Source organism: Etheostoma cragini, chromosome 4 (assembly GCF_013103735.1).
Source record: "Etheostoma cragini isolate CJK2018 chromosome 4, CSU_Ecrag_1.0, whole genome shotgun sequence".
Lineage (NCBI taxonomy): Eukaryota > Metazoa > Chordata > Actinopteri > Perciformes > Percidae > Etheostoma > Etheostoma cragini.
The window spans coordinates 18,264,202-18,288,570 of record NC_048410.1 but is presented as its reverse complement, the minus strand read 5'-3'; the positions used below and the strand labels follow the sequence as shown (position 1 = coordinate 18,288,570).

Sequence of the window (24,369 nt, the reverse complement as noted above, 5' to 3'; positions counted from 1 at the left end):
TATCAACAAGAAACCAACTTCGTTAAGACAAATTTTTCTTTATTTACACATCTAGCGCTCGCATGTATATAAAAGCACAAACAATTTAGAAAAGAGTACAAAACTTAACTTAAAACTTGTAAATTTAAGACCTCCGCCTGTACAACATACAATCCAATCCATCACAAGTTCCTCAAGTCTTTATATTTCACCGCGTTAACTTTCGACGCCATACTTGTCAAAGTGTCTCATGATGATGCCAAGCTCCAGCTCCACAGTTCCCATGGCTTCGGTGTGCAGTCTGTATCTGTCCGCTCCGTTGTATATAAGGTCCGGGCTACGGAGCTGGGGTCCACCGCCGATAAACATTTGTGCTAATTGCTCTTGCCATGAACCGAGCGGCCTCCAAGTCACACAGCTTATCCGATGATGTCCGGGGCTGGAAGGGACATGGCAGTACCCGTAACCGTACAACTGACAACGCCCGAAAGAGTCCTGGTGCCAGACTTGGAAGTGAAGTTTTGGCCAGCCTTGAATTCCCTTAGTTGCGTAGTGCAGATCTATCGGGTGACTCCAGTACGCCATGTCTCCTGTTTGGGGGATATCCACTTGGGTCTGACCCTCCTTCAACCCAGACAGAAGACGCCATGCTCCTCCTGTATGAACTCCCCATTTGCAAAATAGACTATTCTGCGGGAAACCACCGGCCCCAATGATCTGGCCTATAATATGCAGCTCTGCCATGATACAAATGTCCACTTACACAAAAACATGCACGACCGAGAAGCCCGCTATAGTCTTCTTCCGAGTTTAACGGCTAGCATAGACTAGCCCTAGCTATGTGTTGACTAGCTAGCTAGTACCACAGCTCCCGTTTCCTTGGTGATGCCTGCTGTTACCACCGGTTACCGCCACCATACGTCGTCTCATTTACCCTGAGTGTAGTTTCTCAGGCAGCACTTCCTGTTGTAATGCCAACAGATCCTGCATTTTTGAATAACATTTAGAGACACAAAGCACAACCTTTGTCTAATTAGTGTTATTTCTTCCAACATACTACCAGAAAATAGCTATTTTGACTGGTGGAGATTTCTTTGCAGTGGCACAACTTTAAAACCCGCTGACTGACAGTCAAAACGGAGGGCGTAATTAAGTGGGGTTGTCACTGCGACGCGTTTCCTTGTTTGGCATCGTTTATAATATAACATCTGTGCATTGGTGAAAAATAACACACGACTACATGTCCATTAATCACAATCAACTACTGATAAGGACTGAATATTACTTTATGCAAGCTTAAAACGAATGATAATTTTGTTGCATTGTGTGGAATTGAACAGGGTTTGGAAGTCAAGAAACAAGTAACACTGTGGAACAGTGCCACTCCGTAGCCCATCCAAATCGTAACAGAAAATGCTATGTGTGGTCACAAATTGTGTATGTTTTGATCCGGGGCTGATTATGACTGGCATATTAACAATGCACCACAGAACGTCACAGGAAATCCTTGTTTACTGTGCCAATCAAACTCAGATAGATAGATAGATAGATAGATAGATAGACAGATAGACAGATAGATTGATTTTAATTGATCCCCAAAATGGGAAATTACAGCGTTATAACAGCAAAATATCAGACACATAGCACACATACAGAATATACTTGAACAAATATGGTTACAATATACATTAAATAATAGGATATAACACAAGAACAAATATATTTAAAATATACAAGTTGGGAATAAAAATGGACAACTCCATAACTAGTATTGACAAAGATGTAAATTAACCTGTTGTGCAAGTTGCACTTAGTGCAGTGTTGTGATGTTAAAGAGTCATATCTAAGACTCAGTGATGTGGTGTTAAAAAGTTGTATTGCCTGTGGTAGGAATGATTTCTTGTAGCGGTCCATGCAACATTGAAGCTGTTGGAGCCTCTTAGAGAAGGTGCTCCTCTGTTGGACCACTGTGGGGTGGAGAAGGTGGCCAGGGTTATCTACTATACATTACAGTTTGTTCAGTGACCTCCTCTCCACCACAGCTTCAAATGTGTCCTGTTTGCAGCCAATCATGAAGCCAGCCTTGAGTTTGTTCAGTCTGTTTGTGTCGCTGGCTCCGATGCTGCTGCCCCAGCAGTTGGTGGAGGAGAACAGAGCGCTGGCCACAACAGACTGGTAGAACATCTCCAACATCCTGCTGCACACGTTGAAGGATCTCAGCTTCCTCAGGAAATAGAGTCTGCTCATCCCCTTCTTGTAAACAGCAGTGCTGTTGAACTTCCAGTTCAGCCTGTTGTCGATGTTGACACGCAGGAATCTGGACTCCTCAACCATGTCCACATCTTCTCCCAGGATGCAAGGGCCTGTGGAGCCGTTCCCTTCCTCCTGAAGTCAATCACCATCTCTCTGGTCTTATCCACGTTCAGCAGCAGGCGATTCATACCAGACCACTCCACAGAGTCATCCACCAGCGCTCTGTACTTTCCCTCCTGTCCATCCCTTATACACCCAACAACTGCAGAGTCATCAGAAAACTTCTGTAGTGTCTCTGAGTTGTACTGGAGGTCTGTGGTGTATAAGGTGAACAGAAAAGGAGACTGCACAGTCCCCCGTGGAGCCCCGGTATCCCTCACCACCACATCAGACAGAACACGGTCCAGACGGACAAACTGTGGTCTTCCTATCAGGTAGTCAGTGACCCAGGAGACTGTGGACGCACCGACACCCATCATCGGCGGCTTCTCACCTAGTATATACCTCACCTATATATCTAGGTACCTCACACAGAGAGATGGACAGCAGAGGTCTGTCCTGTTCAGCTCTGTATTTTTATGATCCTTGTGAATTTGCACCTTACAGATCTTTATTGTTTGCATTTTGCTTTTATTTGCACTCTGTATATTTGAACTCTTTCCCACTTTATACTGGAACTGCTGCACAACAATTTCCCTCTGGTTGTCAAAGTGTTAATATCAGTTATACCGAAGGATGATTTAAAAGAAGAAACAAAATGGAACTTTGACTGTTGTGTATTTAGTCATGACTAATGTTATTGAGAGATACTTTGAAACAAGTGCTCCCAAGCTTTAATGTGGTTGCTTCCATCTGTCTCTCTGTTTGTAATGTAGTCTGATCCAACTCTAGAGAGACATTTCAAGGGTCACAGGGACACTGTTACAACTGTGGACTTCAGCTGCAACATGAAACAGATCGGTAACTGCTACCTTATTTTACCCTGTGTCTTTGGCCTGTGGCCAGATAATTTGCTGCACATTTGATGTTGTCTTTTTATTTTATTTTACTGTGTGGCATGTTTTCTATGTTCATGCACATTGTGTTCAGTTCCTACACCTGTGCTCCCTCCTCTCCCAGCCACAGGATCGATGGACTCCTGTGTGATGATCTGGAACATGAAACCTCAGATGCGAGCGTATCGTTTTGATGGACATAAAGATGCTGTCCTTTCTGTTCAGTTTTCTCCCTCTGGCCACCTGTTGGCCTCGGCCTCCAGAGACAAGACGGTACGGCTTTGGGTGCCCAGCATGTGAGTTTTGAAGTATTGCAGCTTTTGTTTTTATGTACATCTCTCATTATTATTGTATTGCAATAGAAACGCACAATGACTCTGACTCATAGAAGCAACACAGCCAGACATTTGTACTGAATGTTCTTTTTCATTCAGCATAGACGGTTAGTGTTGTCTTGTGTGTGTATACAGGAAGGCGGAGTCAACATCTTTCAGGGCTCACACGGCTACTGTGCGCAGCGTGAACTTTTCCGGTGACGGACAGAATCTGATCACAGCCTCTGACGACAAGACCATCAAAGTGTGGACCGTCCACAGGCAAAAGTTTCTCTTCTCTCTCAACCAGCACATCAACTGGGTCCGCTGTGCCAAGTACGCTCTACACACACAAAACATTTCTCAGTTGTTTTACAACTTTAATGAATACCTACATTTTAATAGTGAAACACTGAAGCAGGAGACGTAGTTTTTGATCTAGAATTTCAATGCATTTTTTGCAGGTTTTCTCCAGATGACCGCTTGATTGTGTCGTCCAGTGATGATAAGACTATAAAGCTGTGGGACAAGAATAGCAGAGAGTGTATTCATTCTTTCTATGAACATGCTGGGTGAGCACTGGAGACCAGAAAAAAAGGATGCCTGTGAAAAATTCTGATGTGTGTGTGAGAAAGAATGGCAGTGGGTAACCAAAAGTAATCCATATCTTTTTGTCAGTGTTTCTTCTGGCAATATTTGTAAATGTTGAGGCTAAATGGCATTATTTACTATGTGTATTTCATAATTGAGTTTTAAAAATGGACACACAAATGTACACTGATTCAGTAACAACTCTCTTAAAGCATTAGCTTCAGGTGTAGAGTGTTTTTTAAAGAAATACCACATTTTTATTACATGTCATGTTTTCTTTCTCCCAAGTTATGCAAACCATGTGGACTTCCATCCCAGTGGAACATGCATCGCTGCAGCGAGTACTGACAACTCTGTCAAGGTGTGGGACATCAGATCCCATAAGATGCTACAGCACTACCAAGGTAAAGATGCCTCAAAAACTGTTTGTTGTATTTAGTTTGTGATAGGGATGCACCAAATCCAGATTTTTGGGGTTCGACCGAATACCGAATCCACTGGTTACGATTCTGCGGAAACCAAATACCAAATCCTACTCCCATCCTCGGGTCATTAAAACAGTAAACTCATTCATGAAGGAAACAACGTCCACAGCATTTTTTTTTTTTTCTGTCGTACCTGAAGTTGCTGCATTTGGGCTGCTGTCTGTAGATTCCTTCATGCACAACTCATATTCTTTTGGATGTTTCATACTTAGAAAAGGTTTTGAACAGTGACGAAGTTCTGCACCTTCTTTTGACTGAAAGTACTGCCAAACAACAGTTTTTCTGCTCATGAGTTCCCTTTTCACTTTCTCACTGCCTACTGCAATGAACATTGAACACCTTCCCTTAATCAACGTCAACCAGCATTCAGTTTGTTGGAAAACAGTTTTTTTTATATATATAAATATATATATATATATGTAAATTAAATAATTGTCAAAAAGCCCAATATTTGGCCGAATCCAAAGCCAAATCCTGGATTCGGTGCATCCCTGGTTTGTATTTATCATTGTTTGAAGATCATGGTTATGGTCAGCAAAACAACAATATACATTTAATCACTGTTTTAATGCAAAGTTACTATTTGCAATAATGAACAACCACATTATCTCTAAAGACAAACATTTATGAAAGCATTTACTACATTATTTGCTTCAAGACACTCCGTTTAGACACTCTTGATGTCTTATAGCTATTATATTAATAGAGCTTTAATCATAAACTGGATGCCTATCAAAGTAAAACCACAGTCCAATGATTGTATTTGGGAGATAAAAGTCTTGACAGTCAAAGTCTTGTCATCCCCTCCCACCCAGACTCTGCAACACACAACTGAAGTAAAGCCTCACCTTTAGAGAGTGAAAAATACAACAAATTAGTGAAATAACACCAAGATAAAATGAAGCTATAAAGCTCACGGTTAAAGTGGTAATCAAGATCCCTTGCATATTCAATAAGACAAGCCATGTTTTTTTTGTCAGTATGCCTCTCAGTCTGATGGTCCAATCAGCTCTCTTAAATGGATTTGAGTTGTGAGATCTAATAATGGATAATCACATCATGTGTCTGAGGAGATGGGGCGTGAAGATAAAAGCCTGTCCTCTCCTTTCCTTTCTTCAACTCTCCTCTCACGTTACACACTGTAATTAATCACCAATTGTGCCAGCCTTATTTGTCAAATTGTAGTTAAATTGTGCTGTGGGTGGTTATTTCAACTGTTTGTTGGGGTGTTCACTTTGCTCAGTAAACCTTGGGTGATCCTAAGCCATACCCAAGGAATACATTCCTCCTGCTCCCAGAATAATTTGATGCATCTTTTTGCAGTTAGAAGGTATCAGTATATTTCATTTATGTCATAGCATCTTGCAGCCAGCAGAGGGACCATGTTGCTTGTCGAATGTCTGGCTGCCCTCTCCTTTGTCTCAGTCAAGTTAAGAGTTGAGTTAAGAACTCATCAGTTCACTAAACGGTAGATTGATTTTAGGTCCGGGGAGTTTTTGACTAGTTGCTGTAGACTGCTGTACTTGATGTAATGATATGTGCTAATGTAAACTTTAGGGGTCGGAATCTCTGCGCACCTCACGAGTCCATTCCGATTTAGAGGCCATCAATTCAATTCGAAATTGATTATCAATGCATCTCGATACAACAGTTTTTTAACGTACAATTCTATCCGTGGTTTAAAAAAGGATACATATATACTTGAGTTTGTTAGATTTTGACGTATGAATTATTTGTCACAAACAACTTTTAATGACATTTTTTTGTCTACTGGGATTTTTATTTTGTAGTCATTCCATGCTTAAGCCTTAAAGATGCTTGTGAAAGTCACCTCTCACAGTAATCCTCCATGTCAGTAATTTTCCAGTCATGTTTAAAGGTAGAGAATTGGCTTCTTAGAACAAGTAACATGAGGTAGTCAGATGTAATGTGATAAAGTAGATGAACAGCCTTTATGTGTTTTGCCAAGACAATGCATGCAAGACATGCATTTGATGTCTTATTAGAGTGTGTGTGTGTGTGTGTGTGTGTGTGTGTGTGTGTGTAAATATATATATTTAGTTTTTCCTTTTGGTCATTTTTCTGCACTTTCGCCTAAACTTTAAGTTGTTGGCCATTATCCCATTCTCTTTCAGTCATTTTTTCAGTTTTTTTATTTTTGCATTTCTGGTGACAGTTACTTTCCCACCACTAGTAAACCTGATGTTAAGCCATTCTCAAGTTACACAGCAACTGAGACCTGGTGATTTAGAGCAAGCAGTGTACTTTGCATTTTGATCCAGGCAACCATGTTAGTAAGCTGCATCTGGCCTACTGAAGCGTCCTTGAGCAAGACACTGAACCCCCTAGGTCCTGGCATGTGACTATCCTGGTACTTAGACATCCAGTTTTACAAGGAAAAGGAAAAAGAACATTATTCTCAAAAATGTATTGATTTCTTTAGGATTAACTTTGACAAACAAAGTATTTTGTCTACGTCCAAAAAATCTTGCACTCTTTAAATTGTGTCATAGTCATTGTTATTGTCATCATGAATTTAATCATAGTTTTGAATAATTCCATGTTATTTAAAGCTACAAAATGCAGCAAAGTCACAACAATAAGATTTGTTACGTTTTGTCTTTAATCGCACAAGGTTATCCGTGGGGGTCGAAAGTTTGGGCAAAAAAAATTGTATTAATGTGTATGGTAGATTGTTGTATGGTGTACCACAACTCCAGTCTGCCAAGTCTTTCTGGATGGATCATGCAGTCAAACGGGGGTTTTGACTTGCTTTTCTCACAATCCTGCGAGTTGTTCTGTCTTATACTTTTCTCGGTCTTCCAGATCTTTAACTTCCACTGTTCTTGATGACGGCCAATTCTTAATTACATTCCGAACAGAGGATATTGGCATGTGAATTGCTATGTAATCTTCTTATAGCCTTCTCCTGCTTTGTGAGCGTCAACCATTTTCAGTTTCAGTTATCTAGACAACTGCTTAGAAGAAGCCATGGTGCTGATGGTTGGGGCAAGGTCAGATGAGTCTGGGAATTTAAAACCTTAAGAGTAACATCACCTGGTCTTCCCAGACGATGACTGAGAACAATCCATGACACTGTCAGGTCTCCGCTTTTCAGAGGAGGCGGTGCTTGCTATAAACTCTGTAGGATGGCCAAACTTTTGCAGAAGCCATATTTTGGTTTTCTGTTATTTTGAAAGTGTAAATGATGGAAATAAAATCGTACTTTTTGTGACATATTATACAAATGTCTAATCTGTCATTTGATGCCTTTTGGAGACTTTTCCCTCTTTTCTTGGCTTCTTTATCCGCATTAATACATTTTGTGTGTGTGTGCGTGTGTGTGTGTGTGTGTGTGTGTGTGTGTGTGTGTGTGTGCGCGCGCACTTTCAGTCCACAGTGGTGTGGTGAACAGCTTGTTTTTCCACCCGGCTGGTAATTTCCTCATCACTGCATCCAACGATTCCACAATGAAGATACTGGACCTTGTAGAGGGCAAGCTACTGTATACACTGCACGGACACCAGGTAGACACACATACACACACACACTACGTTATCCCATATCAATTCACAACATGGCATATTGTGACAAGAATGTATGGCTGTCCTACGTGTGTGTGTGTGTGTGTATGTGTGTGTGTGGTATGTGAAAGGTTTGGACAGATATCCTTTGTGCATGTTTGATTCTGTGAAGTGTGTGTGTCTGATGCCTTTTTTGTATCTGGTGTATTTTAGTACTTGCCAGGCGAGCGGGCAGCCCACTCATGACTCATTTCAGGGTTTTTGGAAGGAAACAAAACCGTGTTCCTCTCTCCGTTCCTCTGGATCCTCTCCTCCTCTTCCTCATCCTGTCTTGTTTCCATCCTGTTCTTGTTCTCTCTCGCACTCCTCTCAGTGTATTCCGGGGATGTTTTAGCATTGCCACCATCATTAACATCCTCATTTTCCTCCTTGTCCTTCTCTATTGTTCCCACCTCCCATGCACTCCATTAGGATAGGCTAGACTAGTTGGCCAGAAGCCTCACAGACTGTACCTGTTTCAACAGCTGATGGTCTGCTTTGCTGGCTAGATGTAGAGATAAGTTGCTTGCCAGGACCACATGTGTTCCATCTGTTTATCTATCCCTCTCTTTGACTTTTGTCTTTGTCACACACGTTTGTCTTCAACCTATTGCCAAGACGTTTTTTTTCTTTTTTTTTTGCCAAGATATAAACAGCACTTTCCCCCTTCTTGCTTCACACCTCCAAGTTTGTCATCTCCTGCACTCCTTCTCCCTTTCTGTTGTTGTTCTTTTTGGCTCAGTGGTGACTTTGCCAATCTGTGAGCGCTAAGGGTGATAATTGTCTCTCCAGTCACATAGCTTGAAATTGGGAGAGACCTCCATCTGTTACGTGTGGGTGTGTAGGTTTATTTCTGTTATGTGTTTGTTTGTCTGTGTATGTGTGTAGACCTATGTGTATGTACTGTAAATCAAAACACATCAGGGCTCTAAAGGGGGGGTTTATTTCTGTTGGATCTGACAAACTGTTGTTTATATCACCTCAGGGGTTTCTCACCTGGCTGGGTCGAATGAGTCTAATTTAGGTAAATTTTTCTCTCTGCACCTTTGTCTGACTAATCCAAAACGTCTTTAAATCAGTACACTTTAGCTTTTAAAGGCCCCCACGTTAAAGATGGCATGGTAGTGTTTTTACAAAGTTAAATGTACTCCTGCTTGTATGGTGGGACTAATGTCAGGTCAGATTGGATTTTAGAAGTTAAAGGGTAAGATAAATACGATTTTTGATAACTCACGGTTCGGATAGGATCATGGTTTTGAGTCACGGATCGGATCAATTTTTGGATCAGCACAATAGAGTGGGAACAATATAATTTTTAAATGCTTTACATTTGTTATTTACTGGGGGATGACAAAGGACTTTCACCCTGAAAATGTGTGTTCCTTGGGAGTGATTTAAGCCAAACCACAACCTTTTCCCTAAACTTAACTAGCCGTATTGTTGCGTAAACTTAACAATAGTTGCCCCATAACGCTTACTTATTGTCCAAAACTTAACTAAATGAATCTTGATGTCTGCCAAAACGACCTGCAGCACCCTTTACCCGGCTCAAAGCCTCATATTCTTGGGTAACTCATCTATCAACTGCCGCTTTTCGAGGTCTTCCACTCCTCCTGTAGTCATGACAGTCTCAATCAACTGCTTTTAACAAGCTCCGGTCAAGTGAACATACAACTGCTTTTAACATGCCGCATGCGTTGCCTGTATCTTTTCATGGCAACCCTCCCTAGAGATTTATCAGCAGTCATTAAGACAGCAACAGTTAAAAAATATTTCACTATTATTATGGTTAAACTTTGCAACAAATCCAGTTTGTACATCCCCGATTCCTTCCTCTCCTCTCATCTTAGTCCGGCCACACTTGATTTTGATTGGTCAATACAGTGTTAAATCTGTATAACAGACAGTTGCTATGCATAAAAGACCTTGACCTTGAACAAAGTTGTGATCATATTCTCAGGACCACTTTTAAATCAATAAAAAACGTTTTTTAATCAATATTTGTGCTCATACAGAGCTCATTCAGCGGATCACAAATGGAGTGAGAGTGTGGAGAAAACAATGATCACCCTGTGTTCCAATTGGCAGTAATGACCGCTCGCTTTACCTTATCCCTTACTTAATTCAATTCACAACGTGGCATAATATGACAAGAATTCATTGATGTGTGTCTGTGTCTGTTTGTGTCTGTGTGTCTGGCCACGGCAAGTGCCAGCCTGGCAGCAGGCATTAGTCAGAGCCGAGACAGAACATGCTGTCTGTCAGGCCGTCGCGTTGCCATAGTTACACTGTCTGTTTCTCTCAGGTGCTTCTGGGAAACCATTCCTCACTCAAACCAGCCTGTCTGCATGGCAGCTGCAGGACACACAGCTCCCTTTTTTCTTTTTTTTTTACTTCCCAGCACCCTCTCTGTCTATTTCTTTTCCCTCTTTTTTGTATTTTCTCTCTGAAAACAGGGCTCATGTTCAATTGTTGACCCCCATGGAGCAATGTGAGGTAAAGGAAAAAAAACAAGGAGAATTAGATTTCTAAATTTTTAAGCTGAGTTCTGTCTGCCCTCCAAGTTAATGCATACACACACACACACACACACACACACACACACACGACATGCCAAAGTCCTGACATCCGCAGGTGATCCTTTTTGGCTCTGACCGTGTGTGACCTCAACCAACCAGGAGACTCTTTGATTACTCTGCCACAGTTGAGCATCAGTTTGTTTCCTAAATGCTTTGAGTTATAGACCCCCAAATATTTAACCTCCTCCTGCTTTATGTTATACAGATAACTAACTTTTGAAGTGGGTATTTAATTTTTATGTTTGTGTTTTGTTAAATTATGTAGTATTCACTTCCCCCACACTTAACATGAATACCTAAACCTTCACTACAGTTATATATAATATAAAACACATTTTTTATTATTGTGGATTGGAAATGAATAAATGGGCAAAATGCAACAAATACAGTCCCTGACAAAAACCTTGTCGCCTGTGTACAAATTGACCTGAAGTGCTGCTGAAATATATTTCTAATCAAAATTTATTTGCAAGAAATGCCTCATTTTGATCCCAACAGCTTTTTTTAATAATGTTTCAGTGCAAAACGAAACTGTCAAAAAGTATTGTAGTAAGTAATTTTTGCAAAGACATAAGTGTTGTTGCCTTCACCTGTGACTAATAATGGATCAATTAGGTCTCAGGTGTGTATAAAAACAACCCCTGTACACTAGACCTTCCCATCACCTGCAACTAGACCTCTGCAAACACGCCTAAGATTCACCCTGAGACTAAAGTTTTGATCATCAAGAGGCTGAAGACCAGATCCACTGCTGATGTGGCAGACACCCTCAATGTGTCTCAGCGTCAAGTACAGAGGAGAAAAAAATCCTTTGAAGACACTGGAGACGTTTTTGACAAGCCCAGGTCAGGCAGACCCCGCTGCCTGACCCCACTGCTTGAGAGGACCGTTTGTTGGCTCGAAAATCCAAGGCCAGCCCATTTTCCACTTCAGCAGAGCTCCACGAAACCTGGTCACCTGAAGTCTCTGTGTCAACCAGAACATTTGGTCGGATTCTTTCTCAAAATGGCCTCCATGGTTGAATCATTGCCCAGAAGCCGGCACTACACGGCAAAAGACAATTGAAAAGACAATTGAAAAAAACAAAAGACAATTGAAAAAACCGTGTGGCGTTTTCCAAGGCCCACAGCCTGCTAAAAGGATGGAGGCTGGAAAAGTGGAAGAAAGTGGATTTTTCAGATGAATCTTCTGTTGAATTACACCACAGTTGCCGCAAATATTGCAGGAGACCTCCTGGAGCCCGCATGAATCCAAGATTCACCCAGAAAACAGTGAAGTTTGGTGGTGGAAAAATCATGGTCTGGGGTTGCATCCAGTATGGGGGTGTGTGAGAGATATGAGGTGACTTTCACAAGCATCTTTAAGCATCGGGTGGAAGGCAACATCAATAGTCTCAAATACCAAGAAATCTTAGCTACCTCTTATATTCCCAACCATAAAAGAGTCCACATTCTGCCGCAGGATGGTGCTCCATCGCATACTTCCATCTCCACCTCAAAATTCCTTAAGGCGAGGAAGATCAAGATGCTCCAGGATTGGCCAGCCCAGTCACCAGACATGAAGATCATTGAGCATATGTGGGGTAGGATGAAAGAGGAAGCATGGAAGACGAAACTCTGGGAGGCATACAAGACTCCTTTCCTAGCTATTCCTGATGACTTTATCAATACATTGTATGAATCCTTGCCAAACCGCATGGATGCAGTCCTTCAAGCTCATGGACGTCATACAAGATATTACATTTGGAACTCAACGCACCACTATTTAATTTTATGACATATTTTAGTATTTGCAGGAAATTTGTTCAATTTCTATATAGGCAAGAAAACTTTTGTCTGGCCAAAATTTGACCTTTCTGTCTTTTAAATGATTCATCTTTTTACAGTGAAACTAATTTATTTCAGTGCATTGAACATCATTTGGTAGGGTTTTAGCTTTTCATATGAGCTATTTCTTACGCCAATTGATTGATTAAAAGTCAGGTTAATAGCAGGTGTTTCTACGAAATAGATAAGCGACAAGACTTTTGTCAGGGACTGTAGATGGCAACATTTTTCACAGGGATAGTTTCATTTTTAAGACTGCAACCGACATTTATATTTTATCATTGATTAATCTGACTATTTCTATTGTTTATTTTCTAGAACGATGTAAAAAATGGCCATCACAGAGTTTTAAAGCTCAAGGTTAAGTCTATAAATCAAGACTAACTTTCCAAAACCCACAGATATTTAGTTTATTGTCACATTAGACAAAGAGAAGCAGCAAATGGGTAGCTGGCCCTAGTGTTTGTGGTTTGTGCTTGAAAAAGGACTTAAAAGATTAAGCAGTTAACAAGTTAGTTGCTGATCAGTTGAATAATTGTCCTAGCCCGCTTCATGATATTGGCACTGTATGTGCACAGCAAACATCTTCCCGTGCTTGTTGTATATTTTAATTGGGATTTGTTTTTTTTGGGGCACCCAATTTCATAACAACAATGGCATTGCTTTTCTTTTCACCTTGAATAAACAGTTTGCAGCTTATAGTTTTGGGATGCTTCTCTATGATTTTACTGCATTATCATCTCCATTCACCATGTCTCTGTTTCTCTGTCACCTCACTCCAGGGTCCAGTGAACTGTGTGGCCTTCTCCAGGACCGGAGAGTACTTTGCCTCTGGAGGTTCTGATGAGCAGGTGATGACTTATTCTTCTAACTGATCCAAAACATTGCACAAGATATAGTCTACCAATTGGAAACGTTATCTGTCTTCCTTATACCACTGGTTGACAATTTATAAAACAACACTCATGAAAATGAACTAAGTGAAAGCTCAATCTCAATGGCTCAATCCATTTTTTGTATATGAGATTATTGGTAATATTTGATGTATTAATGTGGAACAAGCTATGATTTATATTCACCTTACAGGTAATGGTTTGGAAGAGTAACTTTGACTGTGCTGAAGGCAATGATGGCGTCAGGCTGCAGCATAAATCTAATTTCAGCCTGCAGGCACTACCAGCCAGCTCCACGGCACACCCCTCGCATCCATCTGCACTCCGCAGCCGGGTAAGTTCAGCCATATATGCTTTTTTTCTAAAGTAACTTCCTTCTTTAAAACAGAACCATTGATGAAGCGTGCTTGTTTAGAAAAAGGGTATTGTTTTCATTCAAAATTAAACTAGAACGAGCATTGACATTGATAGCCTGGTATATGCTTAGTTGCGTCATAACTCATTTTCATTTTGGCCACAGACACAATATTGCGGAGCACTTTGTACAATGGATTCTTCAGGAGAAGTAATAAGTTCAAGAATGGGAACCAGAACATTCTTTACTGACACCTGTGTCGCTTCTTATTTGTCACAGACAGGCTGTTGTTGCAGTTATTTAGTATTCCTCTTAGCCACCAAGTCACCAGGATGCCCCGTATTTCAATTGATTTTGCTGTTTGAATATGTTTAAGGCTGATTAAAACACTAGGTGAACATCTGGAGCTTTCGGATTTCGAGCCCAAGGATTTCCATAGCCATAGCAATTCCAAAACCTGTTGGTGCTAGAGGCTACAGTATATGTTCACAATTAAGAAAAGGTTTGAAAGTAATCAGGTTAATCGAGGGTTGTGTAAGCAAAACTCTCATGAAGACGTCACAATAATGTAAAAGCAAAGTCATCATATAGTTGGACTACAAGGGCACATACACAAATATTTACACACAAAGACATGTCTGTGTACGCAAGTGCTGACATTAGCACAAAAAAGACTTTGCATGCATGTGTGGTGACTACCTCCAAAATAAACATAAAGAAACACATGCACGTGCACAGATGCCCCTCAGTATGTCATGCTGCCAGAGCAGCTGGCATATTTCCTCCCTGCATATTCTTCCTTTGAAGTCTGCAGTGTGGCCCAAAGCTACATTCATATCTCACATGGAAGAAATACCTACTTATTCCCACATCTACACTTTGATATGTGCAAAGTTTTTTTTCTGACCACATGAAATTAATGTAATTTCAATTTGTGTTTAGCTTACGACTACGTCCTCAAAAATATAGATATTTCACAATTTTTCAAAGAAATAATGAATTATGACTGTTTAAACACTGTAATTACTGTCTTAACAATTAGTTAGAGTGCTGAAATGAGGCACTGCCAACTAAAGGAAAGATGAAAATGACATTCCCACATTAAGCTAAATCACTCCTCATTTGGCTTGTGGTTATGATTATTTTTTTCTTGTCCTATACAATCTTATTTGAATGTCTTTTATACCAGACTCTTGTAACTTATTACATTCATGCTTAGTAGTCTTCAGACTGAATGCAAAACTGCTGTTGTGAGAGTACAGGCTGATGAATTATCAATAACCAAACAATGGGAGCAGATAAATTAATGAGACATTCAGTTTTCTGCCCTGTGTAGTCATAACTGATCATTTAAGTGCTGTGCATAGTTGATGTGTCTGCCATTGACTTTATAGCTCTTATGGACATCTGTCTTAAAACACCTTCACAAAATGGAAATCATCACTAGTGATAAATCATCTATTAATTAATACTAACATTAATTCTTAGGGTTGAGCAAATTTATTTTCTCGTCTTCATGCCAGGCAGGTGTTTGGTTTTGAAAGGGACTAATGTTTATGTCATACAGGAACAGTACAATGTAATTATTTTTTATTTATTATCAATATTCAATACATGACAATGACACAAGTAGTGAAAAATCTGCATCTGATTTGTTGCTTGCTTGGTCACAGAAAAAGAGGGGCACTTTGTTTTATGAACACGTCATCCAAACGCAGTGTTGCAGCGCACAAGGATCATGCTTTTATGCACATGGGAATTTATCCTGAATCTGTGCTGTCCACAGGTTCAAATTATGGCTAGAAACTAACAACTTTTTTCATTATTAACTAATATGTTGATTTTTTTCCTCTAAAAAAATGCCAATGAACCCAAGATGACATTGTCCAATGCTTTCCAACCCATAGTCCATAATCCCCAAATATTCTGTTTAAAATTATGACAGAAAAACATAGAAAATCCACACATTAGACAGACTTGAAACAGAAAATCTTTTGAATAATTCCTGAATGATAATGACATTAACAACTACTCAACAGTGTGTGTGTGTGTGTGTGTGTGTGTGTGTGTGTGAAAAGAGTTCAAAACAAGGTGGTTACAGCTAAGTTAAATGATTAGAAACAAACAGAAAGTGAGCAAGTAGTGCAGCTATTAGCATTGTTTAAATATTAAAAGACCTTGTCAGATGTCACACACACGCACACAAAAGGGACAGGGTGTCACCAGCAGGCTGGGGAACCTCAGGGAGTGGTTTGGATTCCAACGCCTTTGACTGCTACAGTGTTACTTACATAAACAAGGGCACAGCCTAGGTGCTCTCTTTCTCTCTGTCTTTCTTTCACTCACTCACACACCCTCTCGCTCACTCACACACCTTCTCACTCACTCAATCTCACTGTCTCTCACACACAAACACACTTACACTTACACACACATACACACACACACACACACACTCCCTGTCTTTGCTTTCTCTTATTGGTCGCTCTGCTAGAAGTCAGGAGTCACCCACAGTGATGCTGCCTTCCTTGCCTTTACACTTAATTGGAAATCCAGAATAGCACAAGACTTGTAATTAATAATGTATGTATCAGGTGAAAAAATAGACACAGTGTGATATTTAACCAGTACAAGTAATACTAACTGGGAACTTAATTACTTTGAACTTTAGGATAGTTTACGGCTTTGAAAGACAAAACATGTGACTAATTAGCTAATCTTAAAGACCCTTGTACATAAAACAGAGAATACGTAGATAGAATTGATATGGATAGAATACTATGGTAAGGAACACATGTTACACATATGTCTTATAATGTGTCTTATAATCTCTTATAGGACTGTTATTCCGATGTCAGCATGTTTTTACACGAAAAATGTTCCTAGAGACACTCTGTAATGGCAAACACGATGTTGATGTCAGATGTTTCTCTACAGTCAAGTTAGACTTCATATTTGCAAGCAAGTGTTTAAGCAGCATCAGCTATGTGAGGGTGGTTATTTCTAACGTCTCCTTTACTTTGACTTGTGCAGTGGAAGTGCATAGCTTTAAAAACACATCTTTTCTTGCCATGCCAACATCATGCCATGCCATTTCTATGCCATCCATTTAGGGCTCTTTTTCTTCCTCTCTGACTGTGCCTTTCTCTCTCGCTGCTGTGATACAGGATTGCAAATTTGATTTTAATAGCTCTTCCACTCGACAGCTGTTATTACAGACGTGCCTCAAAGGGTGATTAGAAAATGGGCAGTTATACCATGGGGAGAGAGATGATTAGTGCAATGCTTGAAATGTATTCTCTTCTTCTGAGAACTACTGTTCTTGAAAAACCCCACTGAAACCTTTTTATTTTTTTATTTTTAAATACTGTTCAATTACAGCTGTGTTAAGCTTCATCATTTTACTTCTTTAAAAAACTGGGCTGGCTTCCTCAATCACTGACAGCATTGATTGAGAAAATTCAAACGCGAATGTGGTCAAGCCATTTTTAGGCAGTTGAGAAAAGTGCTGCCTGTGGGAGAAAAAGCTCCATTTGGAGTAAAATGTGTTTTGTGTACTTTATACATCTACTAACATAATAAAGATAGGAAAAATCTCAAAACCATAATATGAGCTCTTTAAAAAACAAAGTAAAAAATGTTTTGTGATAGCTCTGTCTTCTAAAAAAAAGATATTCATGACCAAGACACATTTTAAAGGAGCGCTTTTTTTTTAATTTAATTTTTTATTTTTTTATGTATATACGTAGGTATCATATTTAGGTTCAGACATTTTTGTTCCTTTCTTGTCCTGTGAATTGCGCCTTGGTCAATTCGCCTATACGTGACTCAGACTTCACAGATTTCTTTTGTTTACGTTTTCCTCTTTTCCACAAACAAAAATTATGAACTGAAGGATTGACACTAGAGCTAGATCATTTCTGCTAATGCCAAACTTAATTTATTTGACTGCTACTAGCCTTATTCAAATGATGCTCAAATAGCATTTATTTACAGTTAAGCGCACACACACACACACACACGACAACTTCATTAACATTTGTTAATTCCTGACATCTATTTTCTTCTGTCATCTGCCAGATGTTAAAGTTAAAGGGATGGTAGTAGCTGCACCTGGAAGTCCCAGCTTCCTAGATTTTCCATTACATGTATTATTTATTCAATCATAATTTATTATTAATACTGCCCCTTTCATCTCTCATAAACTGCTGCAAGTCTCCGACACGTGTTGCCTGAGAGGAAGCAGAGAGGGGAACAGTTTCATAAGATCGCCTTAATGTGTTCGTTTCCTTCTCTCTTGAGTATTCAAAGGCTTTATGAGTTTAAAAGGAGAGTATACAACAGTGAAATGTACTCTAATGTAGGAAAAGTAGATCTAATGTTCTGTTGTAAATTGACTTATTTTCAGAGAAGCAGAACATGCAGTAGTAAACAGGATGTTCTGTCTGAAAGCAGCCAGGAAAGAAGTTGCTGAACAGTACTGCAGCTCATACATCCAAAAGCCAGACTGCAAACTAATTAAAGAGAAGGACAAAGTATGAATATTATTAGCTTAATTACACCCAAGATTACACTTCATATGCAGAAATGTATTATATCTTAAATCTTATATCATAAAATTATACATTGACAGTTGAATCTGACATTTGCAACAGGTGTAACTTCTCAAAAGCTACTCTAGGTCATACTATCTGGTTTTGTGCTCCTTTTTTGGCAGGAAATCTGTAATTGGTATTGAAAATGTATGAATTACAGATTGAACCTGATGCTAAAATAGCATTTATGTACAGTAAGTGTACGCACACACACACACTTTGCTTTGTTTGGTTGCTCTGAAGCTTCACTTGCATCACCATATACTGTACAGCAGACCCTTACGTTTGGTATGTTAGTATCAGAAAAAACAGACCAGTTAGCTCCGCCGGTAGCTAAGCGTATGGGGTTCTGGATACGTCACCCCGTGTGTTGTTGTGATCGGTTGTAGTGTTATCTAACTGCGTGCAGTGAGATGGGCAACTTTCATTACTCGATGCCAGACCCTTAATCTTTTGTATTTGATACTGGATTTCCATGCTAACTTTTTTGTTTAATGAAAATTAAATATAACAATAATAATACATAAATTAACAAACCCATGTACTTTGAAAAATACACTACATGCATCATATTTCAGAATGTGTAAAACGTTATTCTTGAGTCTTATAACAAACATTTATTAGGCTAAATAAATCTAAGGATAACCACTCTAAGCAAAGTGCAGCTTGTCCTGAAAGAAGCAACCAACATAGCAGATATTGTACAGTACCTGATTAAGTTTTAATGGCAGCAATACCTGAGGGGTATTTTATTATGGGTACAATAACAGTGTTTAGGCTAGATGAAAGGCTGTTTGCCACTAGCAACACAATAGTCACAACACACTTGTTTGTAAGAACTTTTATAAACCGTTGCCAGCATGTGTTCACTGTCCAGAACATCCCTTAAACTGGTGGACTCAAATGCAGAAAGGAAAAGCAACTTATCAAATATGAATGCATTTTTGACCAGTGGGACCTCCCCCTCCTCCCCCCCTCTTATTCTTGGAGAATTAATGCTAATCTCAGTATTTTACACTAAGTGGGCTAAATGTTCCGTTGTAAGTATTTGTATTTATATTTATTATAAGGATCCCCAGTATCTGACGCCTAGACAACCAGCTAGTCTTCCTGGGGGTCCAAAACAACATTTAATCAGACAACATTAACACATTACATATTATATACAGAAAAGAAAATAAAGGGGAAAAAAAGTCACAGCCACATGAGATATCACAAGTCCTATTATTATATCATGGCTGTCATAAAAATAAAAAGCAAAGACAGGGTTTCCTTTCCTGTTCGAAAACAGCTGCAACAAATGTAAATGAGAGAGACGAAAGAGTGTATGAAGTTTCTTTGAACATGAAGCCGATTTGTTGCTGTAGAATTCTCTGGTTTATCAGTGTTTGAACTACACTGCAAACTGGATTCTCTACTCACTGAGTGACGGCCTTACAATGTCGGTATACCGCCCAGCCCTATTTTGCATGTAATTATACACTCAGTTGCCAGGTGGCGGATGCAGTCTAATACAACAGTCCTGCAATAAATCCATCATGAAGTTTATATTGTTCAGTTTGAAAGAGTTGTTGATTTAACCGTATAATCATTTTGGAGGGTGTCTGTGGTGCTGTTGAACTGTATTGCATTATACAGAAAGATTACTTAGCTTATCCCTGCTGATGTATGACAAAATAATTGTTTAACACCTGTCAATCATCCTCCAAAATGATATTACAGTTGGATCAACACCTCTCTAAACCAACAACAACTGAGAGGCTGGCTCGGAAAGCAAGCAGGACCACAGCCCTCTGACTACAGTCTGTTTTTTAATTGTCTAATGCGACCTTTGTGTTACAAATCTCTCCTTTTTTATGCCCAAGATACAGTATTACACACAACCGTCTTCGGCTATAATTCCTTTCACCAGGAAGAAATTGACTAATGAGACAGTAATGCTGTGTCACCTAGGTAATGGTCACCCATAGCTGCTGCCCTCTCAGAATCAAATCCACGGGGATTTCTTAAGTAGCTTATTTGATATGCTGATCCTTTAATGTACTTGGATGGATGTGAAGTTCCATTAAATTTGCCAGTCATGCGTGCGTGCGTGCGTGTGCCAAGCATCGCTGACAGGCAGATCAGCTCTCCGATCACATCCGCCCTAATCCCTCCATCTATCCCCCACTGGAACCCCCCTCTTTCTGTCTCTAGCTTCACATCTGGGTCTTTCTCCCACTCACGTGCACCCTCACAGCAGGCTTTCCTTCACAGCTCAACACACACATGCACACACATCACTTCACAGCTCGACTCGGCTTTAGGATGTGTATGTGGAGAACGGGGAGGGTGTTTTGAGACTGCAGAAGCTGTATGAACTTCTATCTCTTCACTATTATTTTATTAGACCGAAATTTACTGGCCCTCTCCTTAATTAAAGACTCAAGAAGCAGTAAAACAATCCATAATGGTATATTTGAGACCTCAGGGCATTGCACTAAAGAATGTACTTCCTGATACAGTTTGTGGTTGTATTTTCTTCTGAGATGCTGGTATGGAAAGGCAGGTGGTATTGTTCTGACAGCAGGAGTTGAATGCATTTAACAGCAGGGTATAGAGGGAAAGGCATGGGGTGTGACAAAGGAGTGTTGAAGAAGAGATAACAATGAAGTTAAAGAGTGCGTAATGGTCTAGTGTGAGCGAGAGAACATCAGCGAGATGTAGATGTAGAAAGTGGGAAAACAGGGCAAGCATGTGAGCGAGCCAGACCAAAATGAGCAAACTGAAGACAAAAAAACAACATTGAGATAGAAAAACAGATGCATTGGAAATATTGAAACCGTTAGAGCCATTAACAGACACCTGTTTATCCTTGTTGCACTAAAGAAAGGGATAGAGATTACAAGAGATGGGGATGAGGATAACTGTGAAGAAAAAGTTGTAGCAGGGAGAAAAGGTGGTTATATACAAAGAGTGGGGGAAGCAGTCAGAGAGAGATGCAAAATAAGAGTGAGAAGTTGACTGAGGAGCCTTAATAAAAGGGTTTGCTGAGAAACTCCCTCCCTTGTCAATTCTGTAAGTTATAGCTGAGGCCAGAAGCACAAGTCATAGCTGAGTCACCGCAGGCTTCATTCATCAAAAAGCGTCACTAGCAGTTGGGTTTTGCTCCACTGTAATTAACTAAGATGTCAGCAGTTGGTGAAAAGATTTGTCTACATCTTATGGTTATGTTACGACACAAACACACAAACACACACACACACTCCGGCCTTTTCCTAAAGAGAGAGATATTGTTTGTTTCTATTTTAATTGTGATTAATTCTCAGAAGGCAAGCGTGATGGATTGTCTTTGTTTGCAAAATGTTTAGGTGTGTGGAGTTTTTTGTTTTTACAATAATATATGGCAGAATACGGCTTCTTCTGTGGCAGAACAACAAAATCTATTGTCGCCAGCTGTGCTCCAAGTAATATAAAGGAAAGGGCGGGTCTGGATGATTTGTATGAATTTAAAATGAAACGCATTATTCTTGAACAGTCAATTTAAACTCAAAGGCATGTTAAAGGGTGACAGCTGGTGTCAATACAACTCGTACTTCTGGGGCCATATTGTTGTTACTTGCATTATTTGTTTTCTTCCTGTGAATAAGTGGGTGAGGCATTACAGTAAAATGTCTCCAGTAATGCTACGGTGAACTTTTTTGACAGATTGCGATTGATCTGTGATTGATTGGTCTGAAGTGCCGACTCTGATTTGGGTAAAACCCTACAGTTTGATTACGTCAGATCTAATCAAAGCACTGCTCTTTGAAATTGTGCTTCTTATGAAAAAATGATTAACCATTCAGCACTGATGGGAGCATTTTCACAAATAATAAAACATCACTGTCCGGTGTTTTAGTTGCTCCTCTACCGGACAGTAAACTTTATCCTTAACTATCACTATGTCATCCTGCTGCTCTTGTGTATAAGAGTTTAGCATTCAAGGATTTTTAGAGCCAGCTCCCTATGAGAAATGTTAGTTTTACACATCCGTCTGTCTCTACATATGCTTTTTCCCCTCTCTTAACTTTCTTGTTCCATTCCCAGATGATTTGAGGTGGGTAACCTACTCTGTATGTGAATAATGTGTGTATGCGTGTAGATTGATTAATAATGTTGTATGTTGCTGTGAATGGCTCGCTGTGTCAGACTTAAGAGTTTAATTTGGGCCTCAGGAAATTTTCCACTGTTGGTTTTTCCACTCCAGGTGATTCATTAGGAGGGTGGTAACTTTGTGTGCTGTGTTTGCACGTGCATTTGTACCCTCCCTGGCTCCACGCAAGGCTACGGTGGTACAAAATATGTAGAGTTTGCAGATCAATACATTGTTTTAGCATCAATATTGCACACATGTCACATTGCAAATATTTGTATGTATTAAAATATATTAAGGGCACACTAGATAAACCATTTTACTGCTTTATTGCAAATGACAACAAAAAAAGGTTTTACTAAGTAACTTGAAAGACGAACAGTTTAGTAATCCCACTAAGAAAGGTAGGAATCTATGTATCCGTTATCCGGTTATCTACCGTATTTTCCGGACTAAAAGTTGCTCTGGATTATAAATCACATCATTAAAAAAATGCGTCATGAAGAGGAAAAAATATATACATATATGTTATACTGGACTATAAGTCACATTTGTTTAGAAATATATTTCACAAAATCCAAGACCAACAACAGACATTCAGCACACAGAACAACAGGCTGAATATGGTACATGTCCGGTAGGTTAACGTAACACATAAGTTATTCAGCTACCACAAAAACAACTACCAGGGCGTGGAGACGTAACTGCACCGCTGACAAGCCTTTCCCGGCGGCAAGTTGTTCAAGCACTCATCTGTGTGCTTGTTCTTCCAGCTCTGGCCATCTTGCTTTCAGCCCGCGATTAGCATGCTTTGTTTTCTTCATTGTAGTAAGAGTAACCTTTTTGCCAATCCCTCACAAGTTTCTGACTCACTCCAAACTTTCTTTCTGCTGATTGATTATAATTTTTGGCTGCATATTTTACTACGTCCAGTAGTTAATTGATCATTAAGCATTACAGAGTCCCACTTTATTTGTTCAGGAGGCTCGGACATACTTTAGCCTGTAACAGACATACTTTAGCCTGTTCTTTTTCCTTAACAAAATATATATTGAATATATATATATATATATATTGAAATATATATTATATAATAATTTTTAGCTAGCTAGTTAGCCTTTAGCTAATCCTAAACAAAAAATGTCATTCTTTGCTAGCTAGCTATTTTAATTTTCTTTTCCTTCTTTAACAAAAAACAAAGTTGAATATTACACTTTTAGAGACATGAGACATTTTTAAAAACTAATTGTTTTCTAAAAATAATGCACAACGCATCTTTTTCTGCAAGCGGTTATGATGTACAGTATATAACGTGTAAACGGAAAATATTTATGTGAATCATTGGTTTAAAACAATCAAGTCTGGTGTATAAGCGGACAAAATGGGTTTTTCGCAGGAAGGTGGCTAGCGTCTCCCTTAGAGATAGGGTGAGAAGCTCAGTCATCCGAGAGGAGCTCGGAGTAGAGCCGCTTCTCCTTTGCGTTGAAAGGCAGTTGAGGTGGTTTGGACCCACGACTAGAGATTATATCTCCAACCCGGCCTGGGAACGCCTCGGGATCCCCCAGTCGGAGCTGGTTGATCTGGCTTGGGAAAGGAAAGTTTGGGGTCCCCTGGTGGAGCTGCTGCCCCCCGCGACCCAATACCGGATAAGCAGATGAAGATGGATAGATGGATGGATGAAGTCTAGGGAAAATAATGGATTTTAAAAATCATCAAACATGAATCTTTTTTCTTTTTTTTCACCCTTATTAAGTCAGTTTTGTAGCCTCTAGCATTCCAAACACACACACCAACACATTACATTATTTGCTAGCTAGATAAAAAGTC

At 39.7% G+C, this 24,369-nt stretch overlaps 2 protein-coding genes and 1 long non-coding RNA gene across 3 annotated transcripts in view; 1 reads left to right on the top strand and 2 right to left on the bottom strand.

Annotated features, from left to right (window-relative positions):
- poc1a (POC1 centriolar protein A) overlaps nt 1–24,369 on the top strand; it is a 33,182-nt gene that overhangs the window by 995 nt on the left and 7,818 nt on the right. Inside the window, exons 2-9 of the mRNA XM_034868928.1 lie at nt 3,108–3,192; nt 3,352–3,523; nt 3,698–3,877; nt 4,006–4,113; nt 4,421–4,536; nt 8,011–8,144; nt 13,368–13,436; nt 13,672–13,812. Coding sequence (XP_034724819.1) covers nt 3,108–3,192; nt 3,352–3,523; nt 3,698–3,877; nt 4,006–4,113; nt 4,421–4,536; nt 8,011–8,144; nt 13,368–13,436; nt 13,672–13,812 — 1,005 coding nt within the window. The remainder of the gene's footprint in view (nt 1–3,107; nt 3,193–3,351; nt 3,524–3,697; nt 3,878–4,005; nt 4,114–4,420; nt 4,537–8,010; nt 8,145–13,367; nt 13,437–13,671; nt 13,813–24,369) is intronic.
- On the bottom strand, nt 16–912 carry b9d2 (B9 domain containing 2). The gene has a single exon (XM_034868938.1). The coding sequence runs from the start codon at nt 721–723 to the stop codon at nt 196–198; it is 528 nt and encodes a 175-aa protein (XP_034724829.1). The 5' UTR covers nt 724–912; the 3' UTR covers nt 16–195.
- LOC117943052 lies at nt 4,565–21,130 on the bottom strand. Its single transcript, XR_004656274.1, has 4 exons — nt 21,120–21,130; nt 12,589–12,594; nt 5,429–5,433; nt 4,565–4,824 (listed from the first exon to the last, which is right to left on the bottom strand). It is a non-coding gene; the product is annotated as an uncharacterized LOC117943052 (long non-coding RNA).